The 27,606-nt window shown below is 38.8% G+C and overlaps 1 protein-coding gene across 7 annotated transcripts; it reads left to right on the top strand.

The window, feature by feature from the left end:
* Positions 1-403: 403 nt before the first annotated feature.
* On the top strand, positions 404-19,014 carry LOC102793099 (protein mono-ADP-ribosyltransferase PARP6). Of its 7 annotated transcripts, XM_087850455.1 has the most exons (24): positions 421-439; positions 613-706; positions 2,084-2,156; positions 2,672-2,749; positions 4,376-4,485; positions 4,729-4,789; positions 4,960-5,050; positions 5,236-5,302; positions 5,505-5,654; positions 7,223-7,373; positions 7,838-7,969; positions 8,360-8,455; positions 8,736-8,828; positions 9,065-9,190; positions 9,457-9,522; positions 9,891-9,958; positions 10,199-10,247; positions 10,385-10,497; positions 12,082-12,154; positions 13,811-13,880; positions 14,702-14,781; positions 15,068-15,131; positions 15,616-15,700; positions 16,703-19,014. In XM_087850455.1, the coding sequence occupies exons 3-24, from the start codon at positions 2,154-2,156 to the stop codon at positions 16,803-16,805; spliced, it is 1,929 nt and encodes a 642-aa protein (XP_087706581.1). In that variant the 5' UTR covers positions 421-439; positions 613-706; positions 2,084-2,153; the 3' UTR covers positions 16,806-19,014. The 7 variants fall into 7 exon arrangements, with proteins under 7 accessions (XP_087706838.1, XP_087706713.1, XP_087706650.1 ...); XM_087850712.1 differs by having other exon boundaries at positions 404-706; positions 4,391-4,485; positions 7,916-7,969; XM_087850587.1 differs by having other exon boundaries at positions 404-706; positions 4,391-4,485; positions 9,460-9,522.
* The last annotated feature ends 8,592 nt before the right edge of the window (positions 19,015-27,606 follow it).

Raw genomic sequence — 27,606 nt, 5'->3', positions numbered from 1 at the left:
TCTATTTTGGAGACGGGAACAATTATTTTCTTATAATGTTAATATAATATAAGTCACTTTTTAAAACATGGAGTGTTAGTATATTATGTTGCATGAAATATTTATTGCATGTAACTGCATGCTATGTAGTATACATTGCAAATGTAGCTTGTGGTATAATTATACTATTTTTATGTTAAATAAATTTAAACAAGACGTGAAGCATTAAAATATCAACCAAAAGCTGCCTCCAAAGTAAAAGAGCACACTAATGGACACTGACTTATGCAACCGCACACCACATGCAAACACACATGCAGATGCATACACATGCAGAGCCATTTTCCCCCCTTATTTCTCAGCAGCAGTGCAGTCAGCTGCAGGTCACATGACTGGCTTGCCTAGTCTCACTGAGCATGCTCAGACACCTCAGTGTTGTCAGGCAAAATATAAGAGAGCAGTAAGAGCAGAGATCTGTAATAGATAAACACATAGGCTCTTACACACGCACACACTAGCTGGCTTGCCCACAGACGCACACCACAAGCATTGAGAAATAGACACTTTAGAATTTAGGATTGTGGCTCTGGTTTGGTTTTATTTGAAAGGACTTATTGTCATCTATCATTTCAGTGGAAAGCAGCCACCGAGAGAGAGGCAGGTGTGCCCTTTAAGAGGGAGAAAAGCTGAGGCAAGGACAGCATCCCAGTCTCCATCCTCTGTGGAGGTAAGTGTGGATGGATGGGGTAGGTGGGGGGGTTCCAGAGCATGGGGGGAGGGGAAAATACGCCTGACTGCCTCTGTGTTTAAGCTAAATAGTTATCAAAAGGAGGAATGGGGACGGCTAAATGTGTGTTTGTGTGGGGGTGGGCGCTGTGTCAGTAACTATTGGCATGTGAGACGACAGAGGCTCCAGGAATGGCGGGTTAGGGAGCTGGGAGGATGTAGATGCTAGCACGGTTGAGAACAGCAAGGCAGCAGGCATATAGAGAAAAGAGAAGAAGCTAAAGAAGAAGATATGGTTTTGAGAATAGCAGTGTTTAATGAGAATTTACTTGTGTGCTATTGTTGTAAGAAAGGGTGTTTTACAACAATGAGAAGAGCATGATCATGACAGACTCACAAAAACAGACACCCATAATTTTCATGTAGACGTACTGAAATAGGCCTAGTCAAAGAAGACATGAAAAATTGGTATCCTTTTTACTATACTGACCTATATATCCCATGAATGGCTTTGTGTATATCTGTTCTTTTTTGTCTTTGTCTTTTTCAAGGCGTTCAGTCTCGTACTGCTAAGCTATGTTGTCACCTTGCCGTGTTTTACACCCCTCCTAGATCATTTCCTATTTTGTTAATTTTTCATTCATTTTATTGTTTGATGTGGGCTGGACTATGTAAATTGTAATTTTCAGCAGTGCATTATTTACATATCTAACAGAAGGGAGCGACTGGATCATTTAGATATTTTTGGCAATCATTGTGACTGTTGTTTCTTTTGAGGCAGCTATTGTTTTCTTGCGTTAAAAATTACTTAAAACTCTAGTGCTCTTTTTAGGCTAACTCGGGGGAAATTAGCTCAGAAAATATATATTTTTTCCACATTTGTTCCTCACTCTCATAACAATAAATCGCAGTCTAACAGTGCAGTGAGAGAAGTAAATGTGCTGCTTTAGCCTTGTGTCTACAACAGGTAAGGCCTATAAAAACCTTTGCTGCTTTCATATTTTTAGGTTAAATTCCTGGAAAAAAAAAAACAAACAAAAAAATGGAAACATCCTTGGAACTGAACGTACTGCACATATCTCCCACACATTCTCTCTGCAGTGATTAATGCCACTCTGAAAGAAGGCAGAGATGGCTGTTGCTAGGATACATGGCAAGGTGAAGTGCAGAAGATTTAAAGAAAAGAGGAGGAGGGCACCGTTTACAAAGCATGGCGTCACTTGCAGTGGCCTCTTTGTTTCTTGTTTTATTATTTTTTTGTTTTGTTTTGTTTGTTTTTCATTTTATATTTGTATTTTTCGAGCTTGTGATACTGAGGAGTAATGTGAGACTGTCAATCAAAGCTCTGCACTTTTGTGTTCTCACTCCTTCCACCTAGAAACAGGCTGACATGGTTGGCACTAATCAAAGGCCCAAACCTGTCTGAGAGAGCCATAACAGCAGACCCAATGGTAAGACAACTGAAAATCTATTGGCGTAATCATTACTTATCATTAAAATGGTGTAAAAAAATTTTTGGCTTTGTTAATGATATAAAAAGCTTTAAATTAAATTATATTGACGTGGCAAAATAAATAATTTCCATAGGCATTTAAACATTAAATAACCTAGATCTAAGTATTAAATATAACACATTCTTCTGGTTTATTCTGTTGGACCTCTGGGTTTCAGGCTTTGCTGGAAACGATAAGAAAGTTCATTTTATTTATAAAATCCTATTTTTGTAAAGTCATCCTTTTTCATTGTCATTTGAGGATTCGTTTAAAAAGGGTTGAACTGAGAGAATATCCTGTCGGGAATAAATCGTGTCCCTTCATCTCTCTCTTTGCGATGCTATTTAAGCAGTATTTTGAAGCACACGAAGGAAGTCTAAATAGGGAAGTGGGAGATGAAAGGATGATAGAAAGAGGTTGCTTTTTCGTCCCACTGCACTATAATAGCTTTTTCACAATGTGTGGGCCCACAGGACATCAAAGGACAGTGTTGGACAGACGAGGAGTCAGATGGGGAGAATGAATCAGAACAATTCCTATATGGCATTCAGGTACAGCAAACACTGTTACCATCGCAAAATCTCTGTTGAATCTGTTGTCAGGAGATTGGCATTGTGTTTTTACTACTTGTGCTTATTTGTGGTTATTTCTAGTTATTTAAAAGTATGTTTTTTTTTTAAAAATTCCCAATGTTATAATACATTGACACAAACAAAACCATGGTTAATTTACAGGTTTTGAAATACATATTACTTGTTAATTTCACCTCACGTTAGGATAATGTTGGTAAGTCAAAAACATGTATGGTGTTTATTTTAAGCCTTCTGTCATCATTAAATCCTCAGCAGTAATAATGGAGAGTGTTATGAAGGAAAATGTAAGTCTCATATCTTTGGTACAGTGCTTTTTTGTGATATTATAGCCCAGTTGATACAAAGGTAATCTTTTAACAATTTAACATGCATGAGCAGAGAGCTCTACTTTTCAGTATGCTAAGTTTATGTCAGGAGGATTTTTTGACCGAATAGTAACTGCAGACAATAAGTCAGAGGTCATCAGAATCATTTGGGATGATTCTCTTGGGAACTGTAAATATTCAGACCAAATGTCACGGCATTGTGGTAAATCATTTTTGACATGTTTCTCTCCGATGGGCCAAATGACTGACATTTGCATTCTAATGCTGTGCTGGAAAAAGGCCAAATGTATTTTTAATTAATTACAGAATGTGATGCTGTGTTTTGTGAAGTTGTGTAAGTGTTTATATTACCATATGTGACAATCTGGGAATGTTGTGTTTTTATTCAAATTAGGATCATAGTATTTTCATTTACTATCTACACCTTACATAACCCCAGATAGCCCAAGTAATCCCAAGTACCTCAGTCAAATTCATTTCTGATGCAAATATTTAATGTGTCATCTCATCTCACAAAGTTCATTGCTTCACTCTCATATAAGACCTTAATCTGTTAGTTATCCTTTTTGTGGTTATCTTGCAAGTCTTTTGATTGAAATGTAAATCCAGTCTGGGACTTAACGCTCATTTCAGTGCAGTCAGAGAACATGAAAGCAGTGAAGTGAAGATAAGAACAAAACTGTGTGATCTGTTCTACACACTCAGCTGAAGGGAAGAGATATCAACTCTAGATATCAGGAACATATATGACAGACATAGTACATTTTATTTAGGCTTTTTAATTTTTGTAATATTAAGATTAAATGCCACTCCATATCATATTGTTCAGATATCCCATATAAGTTATTAACTATAGTTTCATATAAAAAAATTGCTTTGTTATAAAGATTTTGTTTTTGAGTCAGAGCTTTGCAAGCTCATAGTAAATCATACTGTGGATGATTAGTTAAAATAAGTGTATGAAAGTAATGAGCAGCTAGTTGAAACCTTAAGCTGGTACAAATGCAAACTAACACAAACAGTGAATGAACAATTGTGTGCAAACTGTAGCAATATCAAATGTTAGATAATTCATTTTGATAAGCAATCTCTAATTTAAGGCTTAACTTAAAAACTTAAACTGTTTTGAAACACGACAGTAACGAGTGCTTGGATTTTATCTGACGGGACTGTGGGGTGTGTGGGGATATGTTTGATTTAAAAAGAAAATAAGATTAGGAACCACTGAGAATTCATTCCCTGCTATAACTGTGACCAGTGCTGCTTATTGCAGGGGAGTTGTGCTGCTGACCTGTATCGACACCCTCAACTGGATGCAGACATTGAGGCTGTAAAAGACATCTACACTGACAGTGCTATCTCTGTCAGGTACAGCATAGATAGTAAGACACACACACACACATATGCAATCAAGCTGTTTAAATTTTGACTAGTTTTGAAAGAAATAACTAAGTAGAGATAAGATTAAACATGCTTGCACTCTGTTATAACTAGCTGGGCCAAAAGAGAAAAAAACCACCACCCTCAGGGTATAACCACGTGAAGTGGTTTGAGTATAACTTTGATTACTCATGATAAATTAACTCTACATGTTGTTGTGTTTATGAACAGGGAGTATGGAACCATTGATGATGTAGACATCGATCTTCATATTAACATCAGTTTCTTAGATGTGAGTCTTCACTGGAAACACCTCTTCCAATTGTGCCTATTACTATTCTAATATTGACAGTTTGCAAAGTAAAATGCATCATAAAATCATCTATCATCTATTTATATTACAGGAAATGTCTTTAATTAGGATGCTAACTCTGCATATTTGTGTGTCTGTGTCCGACTCAGGAGGAAGTTGCGACGGCATGGAAAGTTATCAGAACAGAACCAATTATTCTGAGACTTCGCTTTTCTCTTTCTCAGTATCTCGATGGACCCGGTGAGTAAAGCTGTCACTGTGGATGTTGGTTTTCTGGAAGGGACTTTGTATTTGTGCTACTCAATGAGTGTGAGAGATGAGTACATTGTGGGCTGTACAAGAGGGAGAATGGGGGGGAAAACACACACACACAGTTTGTGTCTATCTGTTCACTATGTGTAATAATATTAGTCATCTTTATTTAGAGCCGTCAGTAGAAGTGTTCCAGCCGTCAAATAAAGAAGGTTTCAGCTTGGGCCTGCAACTTAAAAAGTAAGTGATGTAATCTCTTAAATTTGGGACCTAAAAAACATCTATACCTGTACCATTGTGAGCAAGAGCTGCAGAAACATTTCAGTTAGTTTCAGTAGCTTAGTTTAACGTAATAGTAATATTTCGTTTATGAGAAGGTATATTTGGCGCCGATTGAAAGAGAAAATTAGCGTCTTCCTTCCTGACTGTCATGTTATCACAGGATCCTGAGCACATTCACCTCACAGCAGTGGAAGCACCTCAGTAATGAGTTTCTCAAGGCCCAGCAGGAGAAGAGGCACAGCTGGTTCAAAGCCGGAGGGACCATCAAGAAGTTCCGTGCCGGGCTCAGCATCTTCTCCCCCATCCCAAAGTAGGTATCTCTCTCACACTTCAGCTTCACCATTGGTAAATGACTCTGGAATCCCGAGTAAGATTTAATTTCTGATTTCTGTCTTTTTTTTTTTCATTCAACACAAATGCATGTTTGCTTTCTGTGTAGTCTGTTTGTACTTTTGTTATTTGCTGACATAATATAGGCATAGTGATGGAAGACATTGACTTTTTTGAGAACATCTCAAAGCTGATTCAGACTGTAGTGACAAGTGCTAATATGCTATGTTTCTCCAGTTAAGTTAGTTATCAGTCTTTCATGATACACAGTACTGTGCGCACCTAAAGTTTAACCTCTTAAGCCCCAAGCCTACCCGATCTCCTGCTTTTTGCCCCCGTATCAGGGGGCATTGGGGCTTAAGAGGTTAATGATTCATTCTCTACCTACGTTCATAAACAGGATAAATACACCATATAAATACTACAAACTATTAGGTGAACTATAGCAAAAAAGACAAACAGGAAATTCTAATTCAAATTCAAATTTTATTTGTCACATACACAGTCATACACAGTATGATATGCATTGAAATGCTTACACAACTGCTCGTGACCTAAAGAAAAAAAAAAGGCTATGAATAAGATAGGAAATAAATATGAAAATTAAAAAAGGGTCAATTTAACTAGGAAGGAATAAAATAAAATAAAATATAAAAATTAAAGTTAAAAATGAAATAACTGTACAACAACAAATTAGAATGAAGGGTAAATTTAACTGGGAAAGAATAAGATAAAATATATAAATTAAAGTTGAAAATAAAATAACTGTACAACAAAATACACAATACACAAATACACAGTATAGAAATATATAAGATATGAATAAATATAAATATATACATATACAATAACAGCAGCTGTACAGTATTAAGTGGAAATGAAGAAATATAATGTCCAGTGTTGTGCAATCCACATTTGTAATGGTAGCTCTGACTCAGCATTGTGAAGACTGACTGAAATTCAAGCTTTGACAAGCACAACCAAATTCCCCTTTGGGTAACTACAATTTTTGGCTTCTGACTTCCTCAGACATTCTTTGACAGTTATTGGTGCAAAGGGATTAAATCCCAGCCCACTCAGTGGAGGTCAGCTCCTCTAACTACTAGCCTGTCTTGACATCCTCAAAACTTGACAAGTCTCACGTTAAGGTGGTCCATTGATTATATACTGAGAGCAATGGTAGAAGTCAAAACTGGCTCTTGCAGGTAACAGTTAGTGACTTGAGCTGCTGCCAGATTTCAGTTGTCAGAGCTAGTATTACCTGTTAGTACATATGAATCACTAGAGCAGAGTGTGTACTTCTTTAGAAGATGTTACTATAAAATTGTCCAAGCCTATAGTCGACAAGTATATTACAGTCTAGATCATATATTATTATAGATAATATGATTTTTGAAATGAGATTATTCACAATTAAGATTTTGTTGTTAGCAGCATCAAATACCAAAATGTGTTCTTTAACCTTAAAATCTAAATCCTTTGTGCTCTGAATCATATCCCCTTTGAAACTCTGAATGACAGCTTTCTTTGTATTTTGGTCTCTGTCAGGTCTCCAAGTTTTCCTCTGATTCAAGACACAGTTTTAAAAGGGAAGCTGAGTGTCCCTGAGCTGAGGGTGACGCGCTTAATGAACCGCTCAATCTCCTGCACCATGAAGAACCCTAAAGGAGAGCTATTCAGCTATCCACCAAATAGCCAGGTCAGAGCAAGTCTCGACAAATCAACACCCAAATGTGAAATACCTTTCAGTTAAAATGCTGACTTGTGTAAATTTTACTCCTTTCCCTCTTTCTCAGTAAACATATATTTTAACTGTCACATGTCAAGTTTTGGTTGCAGTGTTTACGCCACAACTCTGAGGCTCTTAACTTTACTTTCTTTCCACTCATAAAAGTTCTGTTGTAGAAACCCGTAATGTTTGAAGTTAATATTTTAAGTACTGTAATTCTGGGAATTGTATGTGGTGAAATGCTGCTATTAAGAAACTTAAGTTTTTTTTGTTTTTCTTTTTCTTTTTATGTCTTAATCCGCTGTGATTCACTCTGACCCCCTTCTCAGTCACCCGCCACCTGCACTATACCCACCTGAGTCTTTCCCTACCCTTACCGTAACATGGCTGGTGCGCCCTTTCCCATAATGCTTTGTCTTCACTTGACTCATCAGACTGTGGCTGTCCCGGCGGCCAGGGCCCCAGCGCAGATTACCACGAGGCAGCTGATTGAATTGTTTTTCTCATCCCAGGCGGGCGGCCACTGCAAGAACATTCCTACCTTGGAGTATGGCTTCTTAGTGCAGGTTAGAGCTCAAAAAGATGTCAGTCCACTTACAAAGCCACTTCTACATTTTGTCTCAGTCATAGCTAAGAAAAAAGTAAACTAATTACCTGAGCATTAAAATACCACATGTTGTTTGAATGACTTAAAAATAAAAAATAATACCTGGTGAGTAATTTATAAATGGCTCCTGGGGATTTCATGATTGTTAGGTGTGAACCCACGCCATACAGTCTGTAGATTCTATTAGCTCCTAGTATTGTGCAAATGATTGTTGAGCTCTAAAATGTAATGTTATTCTAGGACCCAAAACCATGGCATTGTAACAACTTTGCCAAAATAGCATTCCTTTGAATGGCAGTGCTGAAGGTGACAATTAATTCAGAATTAAACTGCTTTTCCCCCCAAACAGATAATGAAGTACTCAGAACAGAGGATCCCCACACTTAATGAGTACTGCGTGGTTTGTGACGAACAGCATGTCTTTCAGAATGGATCCATGCTGAAGGTACCAGAGGCAAATAAGAGAAACACGTAGATGTATAAGTAAGAGATGCAGAAATATGAACCCTCATATAAGTGGAAAACATATCAGTAAAACTTGAAACATGATCTATGATTTTTTTTTCTGTCAGTAATATACATATGCATTTTTCTGGTTGAAGATTTTCTTGCTTACTTAATACTGGAGTAAGCAAATGGGAAGATTGTGTGAGTTCATGTACCTTTTTGTGTATGGGTAGTAGATTTTGAAATAGGTGTAGTTTAAACTTTGTTTGTTCATGCAGCCTGCTGTGTGCACAAGGGAGCTGTGTGTGTTCTCTTTCTACACTCTGGGTGTAATGTCTGGAGCTGCAGAGGAAGTGGCCACCGGAGCAGAGGTGACCACAACACTTCAGTATATCAAATAATGCACATTATTTGGATTTTATAGTCCATTCCTTTAGATATTAGATAAAGATGCTGAAATATAGATAAGAACAAAAATACCAATGTCAACATTTTGATCCAATTCTGATTACCTGTAGCTAATATGTGTTATTGGAAAAAACACAATTTCCCTCATCAGCATAAACTGAAGGCACAAAATATAAATATATAATCCCTCTCTTCCCAGGTCGTGGACCTTCTTGTAGCTATGTGTCGAGCTGCCCTGGAGTCACCCCGTAAGAGCATCATATTTGAGCCTTACCCTTCAGTTGTTGATCCCAATGACCCCAAGACTCTTGCCTTTAATCCAAAGGTCAGCATCCTCACTGCATTTCTAAAGATCATATTTAATTCCATCATGACATTTAATTTGAAAAAGACATACTGCATGCTTAAAAAAAACCCACTTCTGCCATCAGAACAAACTAAAATTATTGTTACAATTCATTTTTCTATATCATATATTTCAAACTAATGATTAAACCTAAGACCTGTATGTCTCCAGTGATTTTAGATTTCTGTATGTTGTTCTCTTTCTTACTGCATACAATGGATGTTCGGCTCAACCGGTGAACACAGAAGAAGAATTATGAAAGACTACAAAAAGCACTGGACAGTGTAATGTCCATTCGGGAAATGACCCAGGTACAAGAAGGAGGTGGGCGGGAAAGAAAGGCCATAATAGTAGAGTAGCTTTTTTTTTAAAAATGGGTTGAAAGGCATGTAAAATGCAGATAAAAATAGCATCCCAATGTATTTGGAAGTAGGCTTTTATGTGTATCGAGATTACTGACAATGTCCGTTCACATTTTTTTTAAATTTAAGGAACTGTGCTGTTTAATCTTCATGGATGCAGTTTTGTTAATCAAAGTGGTAGCATGGTCTTCTCCGTGCTACATTTGTTTACCCACTTGTCACCTACTGTGGTTGGACTGCATCTATAAGATGATATCCTTATATAATATTCATATCACAAGTAAAAGCTTACTTATTTGTTTTTGCATTTTTTCCAGGGTTCATATCTGGAGATTAAGAAACAGATGGACAAACTAGACCCTTTGGCCCATCCCCTGCTACAGTGGTGAGTAAAGACAATCCGTTGTGCTGTGTGTTTTCACCTTCTGGTATTATCTACTTCACCTCACTGTCATATTGCCATGGGATACTTGGACACTTGAAAAAAAAAAGGAAGCATCTTCAGTGGTGTGTTGTTTTTACTTTGACAAGTCAAGATGTCTGCTGTGAGTAGTATTAACACAATGCTATTATGATACAATATAGTTTATATACATATTTGAATCTCTTCTCTATGTTTCTACAGGATTATTTCCAGTAACAGATCTCATATCGTCAAGCTGCCTCTCAGTAGGGTAGGAAACCAGAACAATATTGCCTTATGTCCCTTCTATAAACATTTTTGAATGCTATATTGTGTAATTTGATACGTACTCGTTCCCTGTCCACTTGTCTCTGACATTCTCTCGTCTCAATGATCTCACCGTAACAGCAATTGAAATTCATGCACACCTCCCACCAGTTCCTCCTGCTCAGCAGCCCCCCAGCCAAGGAAGCTCGTTTTCGCACTGCCAAGAAGTTATACGGCAGCACTTTTGCCTTCCAGTGAGTTACATTTCCATTATTTAACATGTTGTCAGTAAATGAATTTAAATTTTTAAAGCCTTTAATGCTTAAGAAGTAAAACCATTTAGGCTGTGCTGAAGTATCAGAAAACACTTAGCGGTTATTATATTTATAAGCGTGTGGCTGGTGGGAAATATTTTCTGAGGAATCAAATTCTTTTAATAATTGATGTCAAATCAAGCATAGCTGCTAAAATGAATGCATACTTTAGCTTTGGAGCGCTATACTTTGCAAACATGAACATGTCTCAGTGTAACACCTGGTCATTATGCATTTGCTGAAAGGGGCCACTTTAGCAGATTTTTATGGAACCATAACAAATAACAGCACAGAGCAATGGTCATTCTCCTGGACTGAGAAACCACCTTTCTTAGCCAGCACATGGAGCCAGCAATATCTGTGAGATACAGATTTGTACTGTAGCAGATGGGGCCTGTGCTGAATATTTTAGATACTCACAACCCATCTGAGCACGTGCAGGGTACAACTGATTCACCAACAGGGCTTACAGTCTCTCTGCATGATGGTTCCTACTAGAAATGTAATAATCAGATAACAATAAATGCCAAATACTTAATTTAGCCTGACTGCAATTTTCTTTTATATTGATATAAATAGAAACATGACCTTTTGAAAAAAAGAGAGACCATCTCACATATAAAGGAATTAAATGGCACTTGCCTAATGGTTCTCAAATCACCAAATAATATATTTGAAAAAAATCAGTAGAAAAGTAACCTTATACTGGGTCATGATTACAGAAAATAGATGTTGTTGCTGAGATTCGTGTATTTTGGTGTTTTGAGCAGCAGAATCTGGCTTCATCATATTCAAGTGAAATCCGTACAGCTGATATTTGCAAAACTTATCAACTAACACCAAAACAATCCAGATGGATAAACAGCACCACTAGTCAGCTCAAAAACACAGAAATTTGATTTGGGGGTGAACTGTTCCTTTAATTATGCTCAAAGGCTGATTAGTTAAAAATATATATATATATAAAAAAACTCCTTGCCCGTGTTTTAAGGCTTAATTAACCAATATAAATCTGGAAGATTGTGATGTTATCTTCTCTTTTAATGAATTAAGTTGTAGATTTTGTAGAATGTTAAATTATTAAAAACCAAAAGATTTATAGCTTGTTTAACCCTTTCTTTTTAAAATTAAATTTTAAAAAAATCCTCTTATGCAGTAATTTACATGCTGATAAATGCAAGTATATTCAGCATCCAGTTGCTCATCCCTGTTGCTGCTCTTTCTTGCCAGTAATAAGCTTCAATTACCCAGTTCATGAAAAATGATGAATTTTAAAATAGAAAAACTATAAGATTAAATATTTTGTGATAACATACTTTGTAAAATATGTTATCACAAAATATTTAATCTTATAGTTTTTCTATTACGAAAAGAGAACAAAATGTTTGTTTTTGTTCATTTTTTTCCAGCGTTGAACAGCAAAGATCCAGCCAATACGAAAAAGCGATTCCACGCTATTACACTGTTATATTCACATGGTATTTGTTTTATCTTCTTATCTCTCCCTCTCTACACTTGCTCTAGTGGTTCCCATATAGAGAACTGGCACTCTGTTCTGAGAAATGGACTAGTCAATGCCTCTTATACCAAACTGCAGGTATGTAACCCTGGCAGTTAGCTGGATGCATCTCCTATCGGACAGCAAACCTGCCCTTGCACAAAGCAGGCTCGCTGTCCGGCTGATTCATTTTCACAGTTAATGGATGCCAGCTTCCTTTTCATCAGCTTTGCAATTGGCATTTTAGCAAGCAGGGCACACTAGGAGATTTTCCTTGCCAGCGTCAGCCTCTTTCTGCCTTCTCTGCTGGCAACAGCAGACAGCATGTCCCTTCCTGTTGTGGGACAAAGGAAATGGGCTGTGGTGTCAGCTGAGAGCCTGTGTGCCCTGTTGGGGTCAACCATCTAGAGCACTGAGTAGGTTAGATCTGTATTTAAAGGACGCAGAGGACAAGTTCTGTGGCAGTGAGTACAGCCTTCAACAGAGTGAATAGGGATCTCTTTTGAAAGGTTAGTAACTGTCACTACTCTTTATATACGCAAAAATATTTTATATAAATCATTCAAATGTTTATAGAAAACTTGTTAATACCAAAGTGGAACAAATGACCATATAAGAACTATAGAGTTTTCCAGGAAAGAAGGGCATACCCAATTATATTTGTGATTTTAATTTTTTTAATTCTTATTAATTTCCGCATTTGTTCTCACTTTTATTTTGTTGTAGTTGTAATCAATCTGGTCTTTCATAGATAATTCTTAAAAAAACAAGGGAAAAGATTTGATCTTCAGAGAGAACAGACTGTCTCATTTGCACAATACAGCTGATAAAGACTGCTGCTCGGGAGAGACTCAGGCTTGTCCTGAAAATAGATTAAACACAATTAAATCTGAAATCTCAAGGATCTTTCAGCCATGATTGCTCTATCGTGCTGATGTGTTTCATTTATGCCTTCTTTATTCTCCAACTTTTTGAAGTCTTCATCTTTGATCTTGCTTTGGTGCTCGTCTGCCTCCCCCTTCTCTCTATTTCACCTTGAGCATTGACACTCTTCCTCTGTCATTGTGTTTCACAGCAGGAGGAGGAGGAGGATGACTGAATCTGCCTTTAGCTCCAGCCATCACACAAAATCTCTTGTCTCTTGTTCCTTTTCATTTCTTCCAGATGTGCAATGTCCCGACTGCTGTCTCCCTCGTGCATTCCCAGTCAAGTGGCTCTTTGTTCTTCCTCTTAATTTGACTTTTGGTCGTTACACATGTGGCGCTTCTGTTTTCCTCCCTGCAGACATTGCAGAGAGAAGGCTCACCTTATAATCAGTTTTCTTTCTTTCCATTTATGTCTACATTTCAAGTTTCATGCAAGTATTATTTGAATACCTGGACATTTACGCAAAAAATTCAGAGCACAAAAATCAAAAGTATCACTTGATCTCTAATGCATAATGTTGAAAGAAGTTAGCAGGTGTAACTGTATATGAATTGCTTCAGATTCCTGGAACAATCTCTCTCTTTGACGCTTTCTACTTTGCAGAATTTGGATTTGCACTTTGCATGTGTGGGTGTATTTAGTATGCTTGGTTGTTGAGGGGAACTGTCACATCCATATTAAAATCATTGACATTCACAGGCTAATTTAAGTACAGTTGATCTGAGATGAATTTCACTGTATGTGTTAGCATTTCCAAGTGTACATATATATACATGTGTGTGTAAGGCTGTCCTGTGACCCTTCCTTCCTGCTCTTTTCAAACCCAAGCTGCATGGGGCAGCGTACGGAAAGGGCATCTATCTGAGCCCCATCTCCAGCATATCTTTTGGATACTCAGGTAGGAACGGTTCATCACCATTCAGACCCCTGTGCCCCCCCCCCTCTCGCTTTTTCCACCATGTTCACCGAGTATCCTTTGTGTTTGCTACATGGCCTAATTGACATCGTGGAGCACTCCATTTTCACTTGTGGGTGCCTGCCATGTTATCCTGTTGTGCTGTACTGTGTTTCCATTTTTGGGTGCTGGGTCTCGGGCCTCTGAGCTTCTGTGCCACCTGCCATGCCATGCTTCATGTTGTGGCTGTATAAAAATAGGTTTGTCATTGGATTTGTGTGTTTTCACATTTTTTGGTTTTCATCTGGCTTTGCCTTTGTCAGTTGAGGGTTGCAAAGATGTTTCAAGGCTTATAGAGTTTGCTGGCGATAATAAGGACTTCAGCACAGTGTGTTCCTAGTGGGGGCCAGCTATTAACATATGCTAACTTGGAGAATGGATGTGGAATTCTTAAAACAAAGCAAAACACTTAACAGATGTTACAGTTTTTGACATTACATCTACTTGGTTTTATTTTCCCAGCTAATTTTCTAAGTACAAATATTATTTTAATTATAGGCACAGTCTAAAACAAGTACTGTTTGAACTGTTTATCAATACTGAAAATGTCTCACGCTGAATATTTGTTTTTTTTACTTGTTTTCCATGTAGCATGTATTTGGTACCATTTAGGGCAGTGAATTTTATATCAAAGTCGGACCTGTTGACAAGGACATCAAAAGTTCACCAGAGAAAGTTTTTTTTTTTTTTTTTCCCCACATATTGGTTGAGTTGAGGTAAAGTTGTTCTGACTGTTTTTATTTGTTGTGTGCTGCTTCTTGCAGGAATGGGGAAAGGACAGCACCGCATGCCCACCAAAGATGAACTAGTGCAGCGTTACAACCGCATGAACACTATACCACAGGTGAGGGACAGTGAAGAGTCACAGTTTTATTATACCGATCTCTTAAAAGATCCGATTTCTTTTTAAAATAACATTGATGGTTAGATGAGAGTTGGTTTCCAAAAGGCAGTTTGCCTTTTTTGACGTTTTTCATGCTTTAAACACTTGTATCTTCACCTTGGACCTGACTGTGGCGAACCATATAATTTCAGTATTTCTAAACATTAATTATTTGTCTTTTGGATGCTTCAGTTACATCGTCGCCTTTTCTGTAACAACTAATTGAGTGATGTTTGCTTTTCAACAGAGCCGTCCCATCCAGTCAAGGTTTCTTCAGAGTCGAAACTTGAACTGTATTGCTCTTTGTGAAGGTAATATTATGTAGGAGGCGTAATATTATTGGTAGATGGGTTAAACTGAGTCACATCATTATAGCTTTTTTAGAAATAAATTAACTACAGACTAAATGTGACATGATGTAACAACTAATACACACATTTTTGATATTTTCTACTCAACCCTTTTCAAACTTGACAAACCTTGATAAAGTAAAATACAAATAGAGTCCTATTACAGATTAAAAGATATTATAATGCAGTTGCTCTTGCTATGAAGTCATGGCAATATGATCACTGCTATTATTGAAGGAGACAATAAAAATAAAGATTTAGATTGGATCACTTAGAATAATAAGGCCATTTAGCACATTTAGGCTATAATACATTTTATGCTGTATCAGATAATTCCAAAACAACAGCAACACTACAATCAAAGCAGAACAAGAAGCACTGTTGTTACAGTTTACAATTTCTAATAACGTTCCTTTGATAAAACATAGTTCTCTGATTTTAACAGTTATCACATCAAAGGATCTGCAGAAGCATGGAAACATCTGGGTGTGTCCGGTTTCTGACCATGTCTGTACTCGCTTCTTTTTTGTGTAAGTATTTCAGTAACTTTCAGCGCCTTGATAATTTCAACTGAATTCTTGGAATTATTACAAAATCGAGTTGGCATACCAATCTAATTTTGTCATTGTCACTCTTGAATGCATAGTTGGTGTTTTTATGTTGTTTTGTTTTTTCTCGTTTTTTAATCTGCTACACTGCGTAAAGATGCAGGTGATTTAAAGATCGGATCAAATAGCAGATTTTATCAATATGTTAGAAAATAATTTTTCAATTTCTTACAGTCTAACTCAAATGACAGCTAAACATAAATGAACTCTTGTGCTATGTGTGTGCTTATTCTTATTTCCAGAATGGAGAGTGTGGTTAGAATAAAAACAGAAAGATGTCAGAACACAACTTCTAAAATCATTTTTCCTTGCTCCCCAGACAGGAGCATCAAGCCAAACCTCAGTTGTTCCTTTTAAAGGCCTATTTCCTTAACACCTCGATTAAATCTTAATCTTAAAATGAAATAAGGTAAACTATATTTGGAAAAACTGAACATGATTTAATGACATACAGAGTTTTAGTTTTAAATTATTTGGGGATGAGAGTCTGGTAGGGCAGGACACCCTGGAGTCTAGACACTAGTGATGGTAGAGATGAAGCAGGTGGAGACTTGGATAAGCAGCTCTGGCCAGGTGAAGATGAAGAGGAAGTGGGTCGCATGAATCTAAATCTGAAAGGCAGAACGACAAAAACGCACTAAGATTTGAAGTGTATGTAAAAGCGGCTTGCAGAAAGAGGGAAAGAAAAATATTAGGCCTGATTGATGACAACAGAATTTAATTTGACAGCGTGGGAATGCGGAAGTGATGTAAGTAGACGAGCAGCCCAGGAATGTAGGCAGAAGAATGAATACAGGTCTTCCTTATTAAAGCTGCGCCATTAAGTTGGGCAGTTATATCCAAAATAAAGTGCAGTAGAAAGGGCAGGGACGCTATCAAGACCAGGTGTTAAGCAGAAATATAAAGTATTCTCTCTATGCGCAGATATGAGGATGGCCAAGTAGGAGATGCTAACATCAACACCCAAGAGCCTAAGGTGCAGAAGGAGATCATGCGTGTGATTGGGACCCAGATCTACTCGAGCTAATGGAGGTTCACCAGCAGTGTTTGGATCCATACGTTTCTCTGTGGAAGGCACACAGGCAGGCAGACAGTTTTAGCGAATGTTTTCAGCTGGGCTGTCCTCAGGCCTGATAATGAAGGATGAGGGAGCTCTTAAGCACATTATTTCAGAAGTTGCTTTGTTCTGGTCTCCTTGTTTTCTTTTTTCTCCTTTTTCCAAATTGTTACACCTTACATGGTCATTTAATCTACAGTTAGGCTTAATTGGGGTAATGTCTTCTTTTCTCATTTCATATCATTAAAACAAGTGAAGAAAAATGGCAGTAGTCATCGGATATATTATCAACACACACTCTCCTGACCTTGGTTTCTTTTTTGCTGCATTTTTACTGTTCCTTTGAACTCTTCATCTCCATTTATTTATTTATTTCTCTCTGTGAATATATAGTAAAACAAATAACCATTCCAAATGATAATTGTTCCCTTTGTGGCAAACGAGTAAGTGATGGATTTACATACACATGGAATTTTTTATTTTTTTACTTTTGTGTTTGCAAAGTCTTTATCCCTTTTCTTATTATACAGTGTTCTTTCAGTAATGGTATGAATTAATGTTTGTGATATGTTTAGCCCCCTGAGCAGCAAGTATTGCACTGTCGTTTCATCCCTGCATACTCAATGAATCTCCCAGAATCCAAAACACGAGGTGTTGGTTTGGTTTAGACTCAGATGACATACACATTAAGCACTTTGCTTTTGATGTGGGGGTTTACCATGATTAGAATTTTTCACAGAACGATTAAGACAGTTTTGATTAAGGATGCACTTTAAATCTTTAGAACCCCCAAATGTCAGAGCTCTAAAAAAAAAAAAAAGAAGAAGCTTTGTTCTCTCTGGACGAATTTGTGACAAAAAGGACAAATGTAATAAAAATTTCCTTAAGGATTCATATATTGAAAAATTTGCTGTTGATATTTTTATGAAATTAGGACATTGGCACTGTTTTTGCTCATTTTAAATGAATTCAGTTTATTGTTTTGGTAAAGATCTGTTTCTCTTCCTTTCATTCCACAATTATGATAAAGTGGACAGTGTTTTGTTGTGATGACTTACCGCTCCATCAAGGTTTTGTCTTTGTTCCTGTTTTGAAGAATAATGGGATTTGTAGTTCTTCAACACAAACAGTTATTTCAAGCATTTAAAAACCCAGTGGGGTGACTTTGGCTGTCAGGTTTGACCTTCAAAAACAGCAATATGCAGCAAAATATATAGGTGAAATTATACACATTACTCTTGTCTCACTTGATGGAAAAAAAAATGTTGATCAGATGTCATATAACATGTTACATCAACTACTTGAAGTTTGTTTTCTGTTTAAAAACTACCACAGTCTGCCATATACCCCTTTTTAAGTAGTCTTTACTACTTAAACATCCAATGAATATCTCAATTTAAAATGAATATTTTTGTGTATGAACTACACTGACCAGTGGATCCACAAACAAAATCACCTGTACAGAAAATCATGGACAGTTTTCTAACTACAAACATTATCTAGTCCAGGTGAGCTCACGTCCTTCTCACCCCTAACGCAATTGAGACTGGATATTATATAGAGGTGCATGAATGTGCAACTCTTTGGTTTCACGTTGGAGAATGGCAATGTTGTATAGCTAAACAAGTTTATCAGTTAGTCATGTACTGTATGTATGTATGTGTGGCTTTGTATTTTCTTGACATTATAATAGACATTGCACTTACTCAGCGTTCGCCTAAACTGGACAATTTGACTGTCCTTGGGCCTGCAGTAGACGGGAAGTGGTGAAAAAGACATGATAAAATAAATGTTAATGGAATCAGCAAGACTAAAATATCCAACATCTTAACTGTGTTTGTACTAAGATGGATTTTGTCTTCTGAAACTGACCACTGAATGGACTTGTGGGGCACAAAAACAAAACAGATTGTACATAAGGACACTGGAGAGCTTGTTGAAATGTATTGCCCAGAAAAAGATGGACACATACAGCTGACCCACTGTGGGACTTGGGACTCTTCTAACAGCTGATGCCTGTTTTTGCCAAGACACTGAGTGTTTTTGAGAGTCGTTTCTCTCGCTGACTGTAACTGGTGAGTAATGTTTTTGACGATGATGTTATGACAGTGATGGTGATTATGATCGAGATGAAAGGGGGGGCGATGCAGACAAAAAAATAAGAATAAAGCCTGGTTTTGCACAGTCTTATTCTCGGCGTCGTTTTGTTTATTATATGTGTTGAAATGTCTATTGTTGCTGAGCTTTTGTGCGGCATTTTAAGCAGAAGGGGGCACTATTACTCCACCACCGCTTAGACTGCTCGAGTCCTCTGTTCTGTTTGAATCCTGTGTTGGTGATCAACATGTTTTCCTGTGTATTCGCGCTCACGTGTAGGATATAAAGGTAAGGCAGTATGCTAAATATTAAAAAACTGGCATGTCATAGAGAAATTAGGTTTCGCATTTGAGAAAACCGAGTCATTAATGTGTCAGTCTTTGATGATTATCGTGTAAAAAGCAAGAATGCTGCAAAAAAAAAAAAAAAGAGAAGCTTGAAGCCATCGAATCAACATATACTAAACTGTACCTAAAGAAACACAAAAGAGATGTTTGTATGACATTTACTTTCGGTATTAGCGTTTTTACGCAGTCACATGAAGACCAAACTCGACAAATGCAAATAAATAAAAATATAGGTGATGAATTAGCATACAGTTGCAAACTACATCACACAGCGCTATGCTGATATAAAAACAACAGAAGTGAATAGGCACTTGAGTGGCATATATTTTGCAGAATCTCACGCCATAGGCCTGCCGGTGCGATCCCGTTCCTTAAATTTCGCGTTATGTTTCTTTTTCGTTAGAAACAAAGTCTTTGACCTTAAACATCACTATTAAAACTAACTTTGCTTCTTAAAAACAATGGATTTCGGTTTTTTTTTTTAAATAGTAGTGCAATATACCAGTATACATGGATGCCTGTGCAAAAGTACTTACAACATCTAAATGTTTACAATTCAGGACATCAGAAATTCATTCAAGTTGTTATTGATTTCTTTTAAATGTAATCTCTCCTCCTCGAAATATTGCAGGGTATGCCTCCCTCTCAGAGAGGATCACTAATATTTGTTGATCAGCCAAATGCTCACTCTGTTCTCCCTTTCTTTGTCTCGCTTGCTCTCTCTGACCACAGAAAGCTCTTTACTTTCAAACCAGTTGAAAACAGCACATTGCTACTTTGCTGCAAAAGTCCAGTCTGATGGCTGTTTTGGCTCTGGATGTGCTGTATGTGTACGACAAGTGCTGGGTGTGTAGAAAGTGGGTATAATCATAGGGAAGCTGAAGCACTCATGGACCCTTGAAAGGCACTTTATGTGTGTATTTGTGGCTAAGGTAATTGGGCCCCTCCCCTTGGTAAGCTGACCCATTTGACAGGGCCTGTGGTTGGGCCCTTGTACTGATATTTGTATATATGTGTGTGACTTGCAGATGATGTGTATGGTTCATGTGTTACTATGATCTCTGAAACCCGGCCCTCATGTTGGACATGGTCCTCTGGTTTGGCTTTCTCCCCCATTACCAAAGCCAGCTGGCTGATGGCACACAACTCCAAATCCCTTCGATCCAACCGAGGGGATTTGGTGTGTAGTTTAAGCTTTGACCACTGAGGGGAGCTCTGGTGCTATTCTGCTCTCCCTTTGTTTCAGCGGGTTTCTTTGCATACTTAATTTACACATGGGTAAATACACATAGGGCATTAGCACACGCGCACACATACACACGCACACGCGCACACATACGTAAACACACACTACACAGTCGTTGTTTGGTCAGATAAAGGAGTAGTGACGGGAGGGCAGCGGGTCACTGAGGGTGTCTGGCCCTCAGTGGAAACGACTGCTCCCAGCCTCCCTTTCTCTTGCCTCAGTAATAAGTGTGACCGTTTGATTCCTGCACAAAAGGAGCAATTAAAGGGAGTTGTTTAATCACCCACACTTTTATTGAGCTCGGGGTCTCTTAGCTTGCAGCTCAGGCTCCCGTCGTCGGCAGCAGCGGGCGACAGGAGTGACAGAGAAGGTCGGTGGTTTAACGGGGCGCGAAGGGGTCTCGTTTGAGTTAAGACTTCGCAGGCTACTTTGCACGCTGTGGAGGCCCCTGGGACAGAGACAAAGAGGTAGACTAGACCAGAAGACAGGATGGCCAGCCAGGCAGAGAGATAGATAGACTTAAGATCAAGGGAGAGAGAGACTAGAGGGCAGAGTTTGGGGGACACATCAGAATCAGATTCGCTTTATTGGCCAAGTAGGATAAATGTGCAGGAATTTCTCTTGGTCGTGTTCTTGCAGAGACATGGCAACATTTTTTTGCAGTGACACAAAGCAAAAGAGGTATTTGAGCACATGACAGTGTGGTTGCACTTGTTGAGCAGGTGTGGAGAGTTCCCAGAACTGCAAGAGAGTCAGTATTTAATGATTTTGAAGAGAATTGCATCAGCCACAGTATGAACAAAGCCTGGATGATTCTTGTACATTACAAGCAGCGCAGCATGCACGGACTTGTGTGGATGCTGTGAATGCAGGGATTGCATACAAACACTTTTTTTTTTTTTAAACACAAAGAGAAAGAAGAAAAACAACAGAATTCGATTTTCCTACTTTACAGTCAGCCCAGAGCCCCAGTAAACCCAAACTCCCATTCAAAAGAGTACCAAGCACTGTCAGTGTCAGTGCTTTTTATCGAATTTTCAGCCTGGGTGTTACTCTATATTTGTGTGCATTGTGGAGTGCCTTCTCTACTTCTTGCCTGGGAATGAATGATGGGGTACAAGTCTGGTCTCACATAGATGCAAGGATGGTGGTGTGAGGTGAAGAAGAAGAACAGAGTGACAATGGATGAAAAGCTGATGGCATGGTGATTGTCCCTGTCTTTTTCCCTTTTTTGGCGGGGGGGGATTTATATCACAAAATGTAAAACACTAGCACCACTGTGTGGTCACCAATGGGAGAAGGGTGTGTGAGCATGTTGGGTGGGTGCGAGGGTGGCATTAGAAAGAGATAGAGTGTAGATGAGGATGAGTGGGAGAGGGAGAGGGGAGGAAGGGAGCACACCATTGCTGCTCATAAAGCCAACAGCTGTGTGGGTAATGTTTTGTGACACCAAGCCTCTCCGAGCCCTTCTGTTTCCCAGAGAGCTAGGAGACGCCATATTCCGTCGTCACAAATGGCTCTGTCATTCACCCCCTAAGTCTTAATTATCGCTCCCGGTTTTTTGGCCACGTTTTGTTCAGGCGTATGGATCCATCTGCACGCTGTATAATTCCACTCCGCAATTTACAAGTGGCATTTATTACAATGGCCTCTGCAGCATCTCCTCTTTAACACTGGCAGCCCTTTCCAGAAAGATGGGGGGAAACAAAAGAGCAGTGCAATCTGGCAGCAACAGTGCCCACCCTCAGTTCCCTCAAATCTCTCTCGTCTTTTTTTTTTCCATCTGTACCCTTGCTCTCTGTACGACTATCTCTCTCCACCCCCGTACTACTAATTTTTCCGCCTCTATTTGTGTGTGTGTGTGTGTGTTTTTTTCCCTTTGTTATTAATTTAATTTTTATGGGATTCACAGTACTTGCGCAAACCGCCCCCTATCTGCCTCGAAGCAGAGGAAAAGGAAATAGCTGATGTTGATTTTTTTTCCCCCTGCCCCCCAACACCCCTTCATAATTCATTTTGGATTAATTCCCCTGTCTTCAGAGACAATCCTAATTCTTTATTATTTCCACTTCACAGGCTTGATGACATCCCCATATCCACATATCATATCCAGGGGAAACTTTACACCCAGCAGACCTTCTTGTTTTCTCTCCTCTTTTCCTGTCTACTTTCTCACTTCCACCATGCTTTAATTTTCTCTCTCTCTACCTTTTGTTCGTACGCATCTCGCTCTTCATTTTGATTCTTTCTATCTGCTTCTCCGTGTCCTTCCCTGTACGGTGTTTCTCACTAGAGTGAAGTTACTTGTTAGTTTCTACTCAGCGGCTGGCTCTATAGAGAGAGGCAACCAACAGAAGTCACCTGCTTGTCTCGCTCTTTCACACACACACACACACACACACGTATACACCTTCGTGCTGCACGTGCTCCTCTTTGATTCGCTCACAACGCTCACTTGTCGATTTCTTTTCTTTTTGAAATGGTCAATGGCAAGAGGGCACTCAGGTTTTTGTTCTTTCTTTCTTTCTCTGGCTTGATTTCTTTTTGCATGTCATGTATAATTTCTTCAATCTGCCTTCTACAAATTTTCTTTGACCATTTCCACCACTGCCATGGGTGTTTTCCCTTTATGCCACATCTACTAAGCACACCCTCTCATTCACTCTCGCTCACTCGCTCTCTCTCTCTCTCTCTCTCTCAAACACACACACACAATGCCCCATCTCCAATTCACTATTAAGTGGGCCCTGAATTTCCCCTGAGCTCTGGTATGGTGGCGGCTGCCTCTGGAGTCCGGCTGTGCTAGATGTGTTGTCTGCTCCGTTACCATTCAATTACCCTCCTGTAATCTGACAGGCTCCTCATGGCCTGCACTGGGACAATCACTAGTGTGTGCGTGTATGACTGTGCATGTCTTTTATATAAGTGCACTTCTCTCTCTCTCTTTCTCTCTACCTCTATTGTATTTGGTGTGTGTGTGTGTGCACGCGTGTGTGTGTGTGTCTGTCTGCTATTATGTCTGTCTCTTTGAGGGCATTCCTGCATTTCGGATGCACGCAGAAGCAAGGGTGGTTTTTGTGTTGTATGCGCTGCTTTTCTGTTTCTTTCCCTATTACTTCTCCCATTCAATGCCTCCCTTAAATCTCAGGCCTAAAGTCACTTGACATCCTGCTGCACCCAGAAAAACACACACTGATAGATCAGAAGAGACTCAGTCTTGCCACAAATGACCAAACCCAACATTTTGTTCTCTTATCCTCTCCGTTATTGTCTTTGTCCTCCAATCTCTGTCTCGTCTCTTATCACTTTCTTCCCTCTGTTTTTCTTCTTCATTTTATCATGTTCCCGTAATCAATGTCCTCGTGCTTTTTCCTTTTCATCTTCATCTGCTCTTACCCCCTCCCACCCCACCACGTCTGTGTGAGGCAGACTGGCTCTCGGTGTTGACCTGAGAAGGACTGACATTCAGAGGCCGGTCCCCTGCCTGCAGCACTGACATTTCTGCCAGACTTTGATGGCGCCTTTGAACAGAGATGTGTGGAGGGAAGAGTTGCCTGTCTCTCCGCCTTCCAGCAGCTCTAGCTCTGGCTCTCCACTACTCAGAGTGGGATGTACTGTAGCCGACTGCTCTACCATTGCACATGCCGGGACACAAGCACAAACATATACAGGAACAGAACTGTGCATACATACATACACACACCTGTACTCTAACATTCATATATATATATATCTGTACTGATGATGTTATTCGCATATGAAATGCACAACCACACATGCTCACACACAATCACATAGCTCCTGCTGGGATGCCTTCAAAGACCCTCATCATGCCCCTGGGATAAAATTGGCACGGGTAGAGAGACAGAAGAGCAGGTTGTTGGATGGGACCTGGTTATTGCTCCCACCTCTCCTCTTTCTGCTGAGCACCCTGCCCCCTTCAAAGACACCCATGTCACTCTAGTAACGCTGTAGCATCTCCACTTGTTCTCCTCCTCTTCTGCATCTGTTGCGCCTTCCAGTCTTCTAGCCGCTCCGCCCTGCATCACGTTCCCTTTATTACCAGTTTTTCCACAAGGTTACCAAAAACACGGGAGAAATAAATAAATGACTGAATGAATAAATAAATAGGAGAATACAGACAGAAAATCAGTTGATGGGTTTTCCTCTTCTGACAATCAGTGCAGCATGATGTAAAAAATGAAATTGTGTAGTGATACAGTGAATGCCAATGTTTTGCCATGTTTGTTGCTTTGGCAGATACTCCCATCTCTCCACTGTCACTACAGGGAGTGGGATTTTTCTTTTTAATGTGTTGGAGTTAGGGACCAAAGCATGGGGTGCTCTTTGAATCTAATTAAAATGACTTGGCTATTTTGCCATGCATTGGGTCTTTCAAAGAGAGGTGGGTGAGAATTGAAAACCCTCAATTTTGTTTCACTCGGTTCCACTTCTCTGTGGAGTTGGACTGAACCAAGTCTTGATGAGAGTGTGGATTTGACAGCTGTGGATGCATGCTGATGCATATTTGTGGATGTGTTTATGTGTGCGTGCACACTGTAAAAATGCCCATTTTAATAAGTCACTTAATTTGTATTCGGTCCTATAGTCATAAATAATTTAACTTGCAGTGCAGGAGCATTAAATGACCAGACCACAAAGTGTGCAGATTGCAGTGCTCTTGTCAGGCAGTTTATCAGCTAAGTTTGACTTAAAGTCATTTTGGTCTTATTGACGTTCCTGGAAAGAAGTACGATTTTTTTAGATCCTGTGATAAGAGATATGCTGCCAAAATGTCCATCTTGTATTATTTCATTCTATTATCTTTGCTTAAAGCAGTCATCTTACACACTAAAACAGCATGTGACACTAATTCACTTGTGTCTAATGCAACAGACTCACTTTCAAGTGCTTTCTTGTATTAACTGATGTTTTCTTTGAAATAGGCAGAGTAATTGCTTTCTTTGAAGACTGTCTCTTGTTTTGAGGAACACATTAAAGACAGATTGTTCTAAGGCTGTGGCTATTCTAGTATCTGTTAGGGCACTGGAATACTAGGGCCCCTACAGTATTAATCACCATTATGTTAAATGATCTGACACCACCAGCAACAGTCTTATAAAACAACATAAACGTCCTCCTCAGGTTAAATATCATCTCCTAAACTGAAATCATAGCACTAACGTACGCAAACGTGTAGAAGCATGCTTATTTATTCCTGATATTACTTACTGTCAGCAGATTAAACGTGCAACCCTTCAGTATCTGGACAGCTGACAATGAGCCAGCTAATCGACAACAACAGCTGGTTATAAGCTAATATTATGCCAGCTAATGTTAGGCTTGAGTGTCCTAAAAGTCCCATTTTGCTCTGATAAATGGTTTGATTACATTCTCACTTCGTATGACAGTTTATTTGCTAAGTGTCCACTTCAAAAAAAAACTTTCACTAACACTAGCTAACAACAGCTAACAGAACTAACTCCTTTTTTGATGACAATACTGAGGTCACTGACTCATCGACTTGTATCAGACGGCTTTCACACAGTCTTACAACTTCCTCCAGACTAAATAGAGGTGGACGCTTCTCACACGACATTGGAATGTGAAGTAAAAGTGAACTGACAGCCTACCCAGACTCTGGTCCAGAGTCACTTTGCTCTCTGGGTATTCTCACTACAGATGAATGGTGGCCAGAGTTTCTGAGGAAACTCCGGGGTACAATACTCCAAAATATTTACATACACATATCTGTTTTTATCCCAGAATTTATTGCTAAGTGTTGATATTATTCTAATATGTTAAAATATATTGTATATAAAAATGTTTCTTTACACAAGCGGCTTTAGAAACATGCTTGCAGGAAGGATAAAGAAACAATTCAGTTGACTGCAGTCTCCAACCCTTTGACATCCAGGGTTAAACACACTAAATACTTAACAAAAACACAAACCACTCAGTCATCAGAACTTAATCTTCCAGGACTTGAGCTCAGCAATGTTACTGAAAACACTGTTCAAGTAGAAAGTCATGCCCTTCGTCTTTTGAGGACCACTTTTTTGCTTTGGCTCACTAAATGTAATTTACAACGCTGATGACTAATCTGCAAACACTTGCCGAAAAATAAATTGCTACATCTCTGATGCTAACAGGTTCATGTGCATTTTCCACAAATGACAGAGAACAAGGTCAGGAAGTACAAGTAATATTTTTCCCAGCATGCCCTCTGCCCTCTACACATCTTTACTTTTGAGAAACTCTGCCTCTCTTAGATGCTCTTTTTTTATACCCAATCATATTACTGACCAGTTGCAGATTAACCTAATTAGTTGCGAAACGGTTTCTTTTTAGTACCACTTACTTTTCCGGCCTTCTGTTGCCCCTGTCCTAACTTTTTTGAGACCCGTTGCTGCCATCAAATTCAAAATGAGCTAATATTGGTTGCGAAACAGTGAAATATCTCACTCTAAATATTTGATATGTTTTCTTTTCTATGTTTTTTTTTCCTATTGTGAATAACATCTGTTTATGAGATTTGCAAATCACTGCATTCTGTTTCCATTTGCATTTTACAGAATGCACCAACTTTTTGGGGAATTGGGGTTATACTAGTTACTCACCATCATCTAATTTTTTCCCCTCTTCCCCAATTCCTCTTCATTTTTGTTGACTGGCTCTGTTGTTGTCTGTTGGTTTGTTGAAATGAAATCATGCATACCACTTTCCAGGGGAGTGAGTGAAGTCACGTCGGGCCCTCTTAGTAAGGTCTGGTCTCTTCTTCTGCAAACTTTGCACATTGCCACTGCTGTAGTTTAAAAGTTTGCCAGCCCTTATAGACCTGCCACTTTCCTGTGGTCTGTCCCTCTCTTCCCTGTTGTGATTCATTGCAAATAATTTTCAATAAATTGCATGTATGTGTTGGGTAGAAGTGCAATTGTTATACAAATGAATCCATTTAAATCCAATTTAGAATTTAACTGTAGATTCAGAGTATGTCTTTATTCAGATTTTCTTCTTTAGACACATCTAAACACACTTTTAATTTCTTAGTTTGGACTGATACAAGGCTTCCTCTTTCACA

Source organism: Neolamprologus brichardi, chromosome 1, assembly GCF_056152115.1.
Source record: "Neolamprologus brichardi isolate AB-2024 chromosome 1, ASM5615211v1, whole genome shotgun sequence".
Classification (NCBI taxonomy): domain Eukaryota; kingdom Metazoa; phylum Chordata; class Actinopteri; order Cichliformes; family Cichlidae; genus Neolamprologus; species Neolamprologus brichardi.
This window is presented reverse-complemented; position numbering and strand designations above follow the sequence as displayed.

Coding starts and splice junctions, on each gene's coding strand:
- LOC102793099 (XM_087850402.1), top strand. Junction 5,051..5,235: donor TCAGTATCTCGATGGACCCG/GTGAGTAAAGCT, acceptor ATCTTTATTTAG/AGCCGTCAGTAGAAGTGTTC. Junction 5,303..5,504: donor TTGGGCCTGCAACTTAAAAA/GTAAGTGATGTA, acceptor ATGTTATCACAG/GATCCTGAGCACATTCACCT.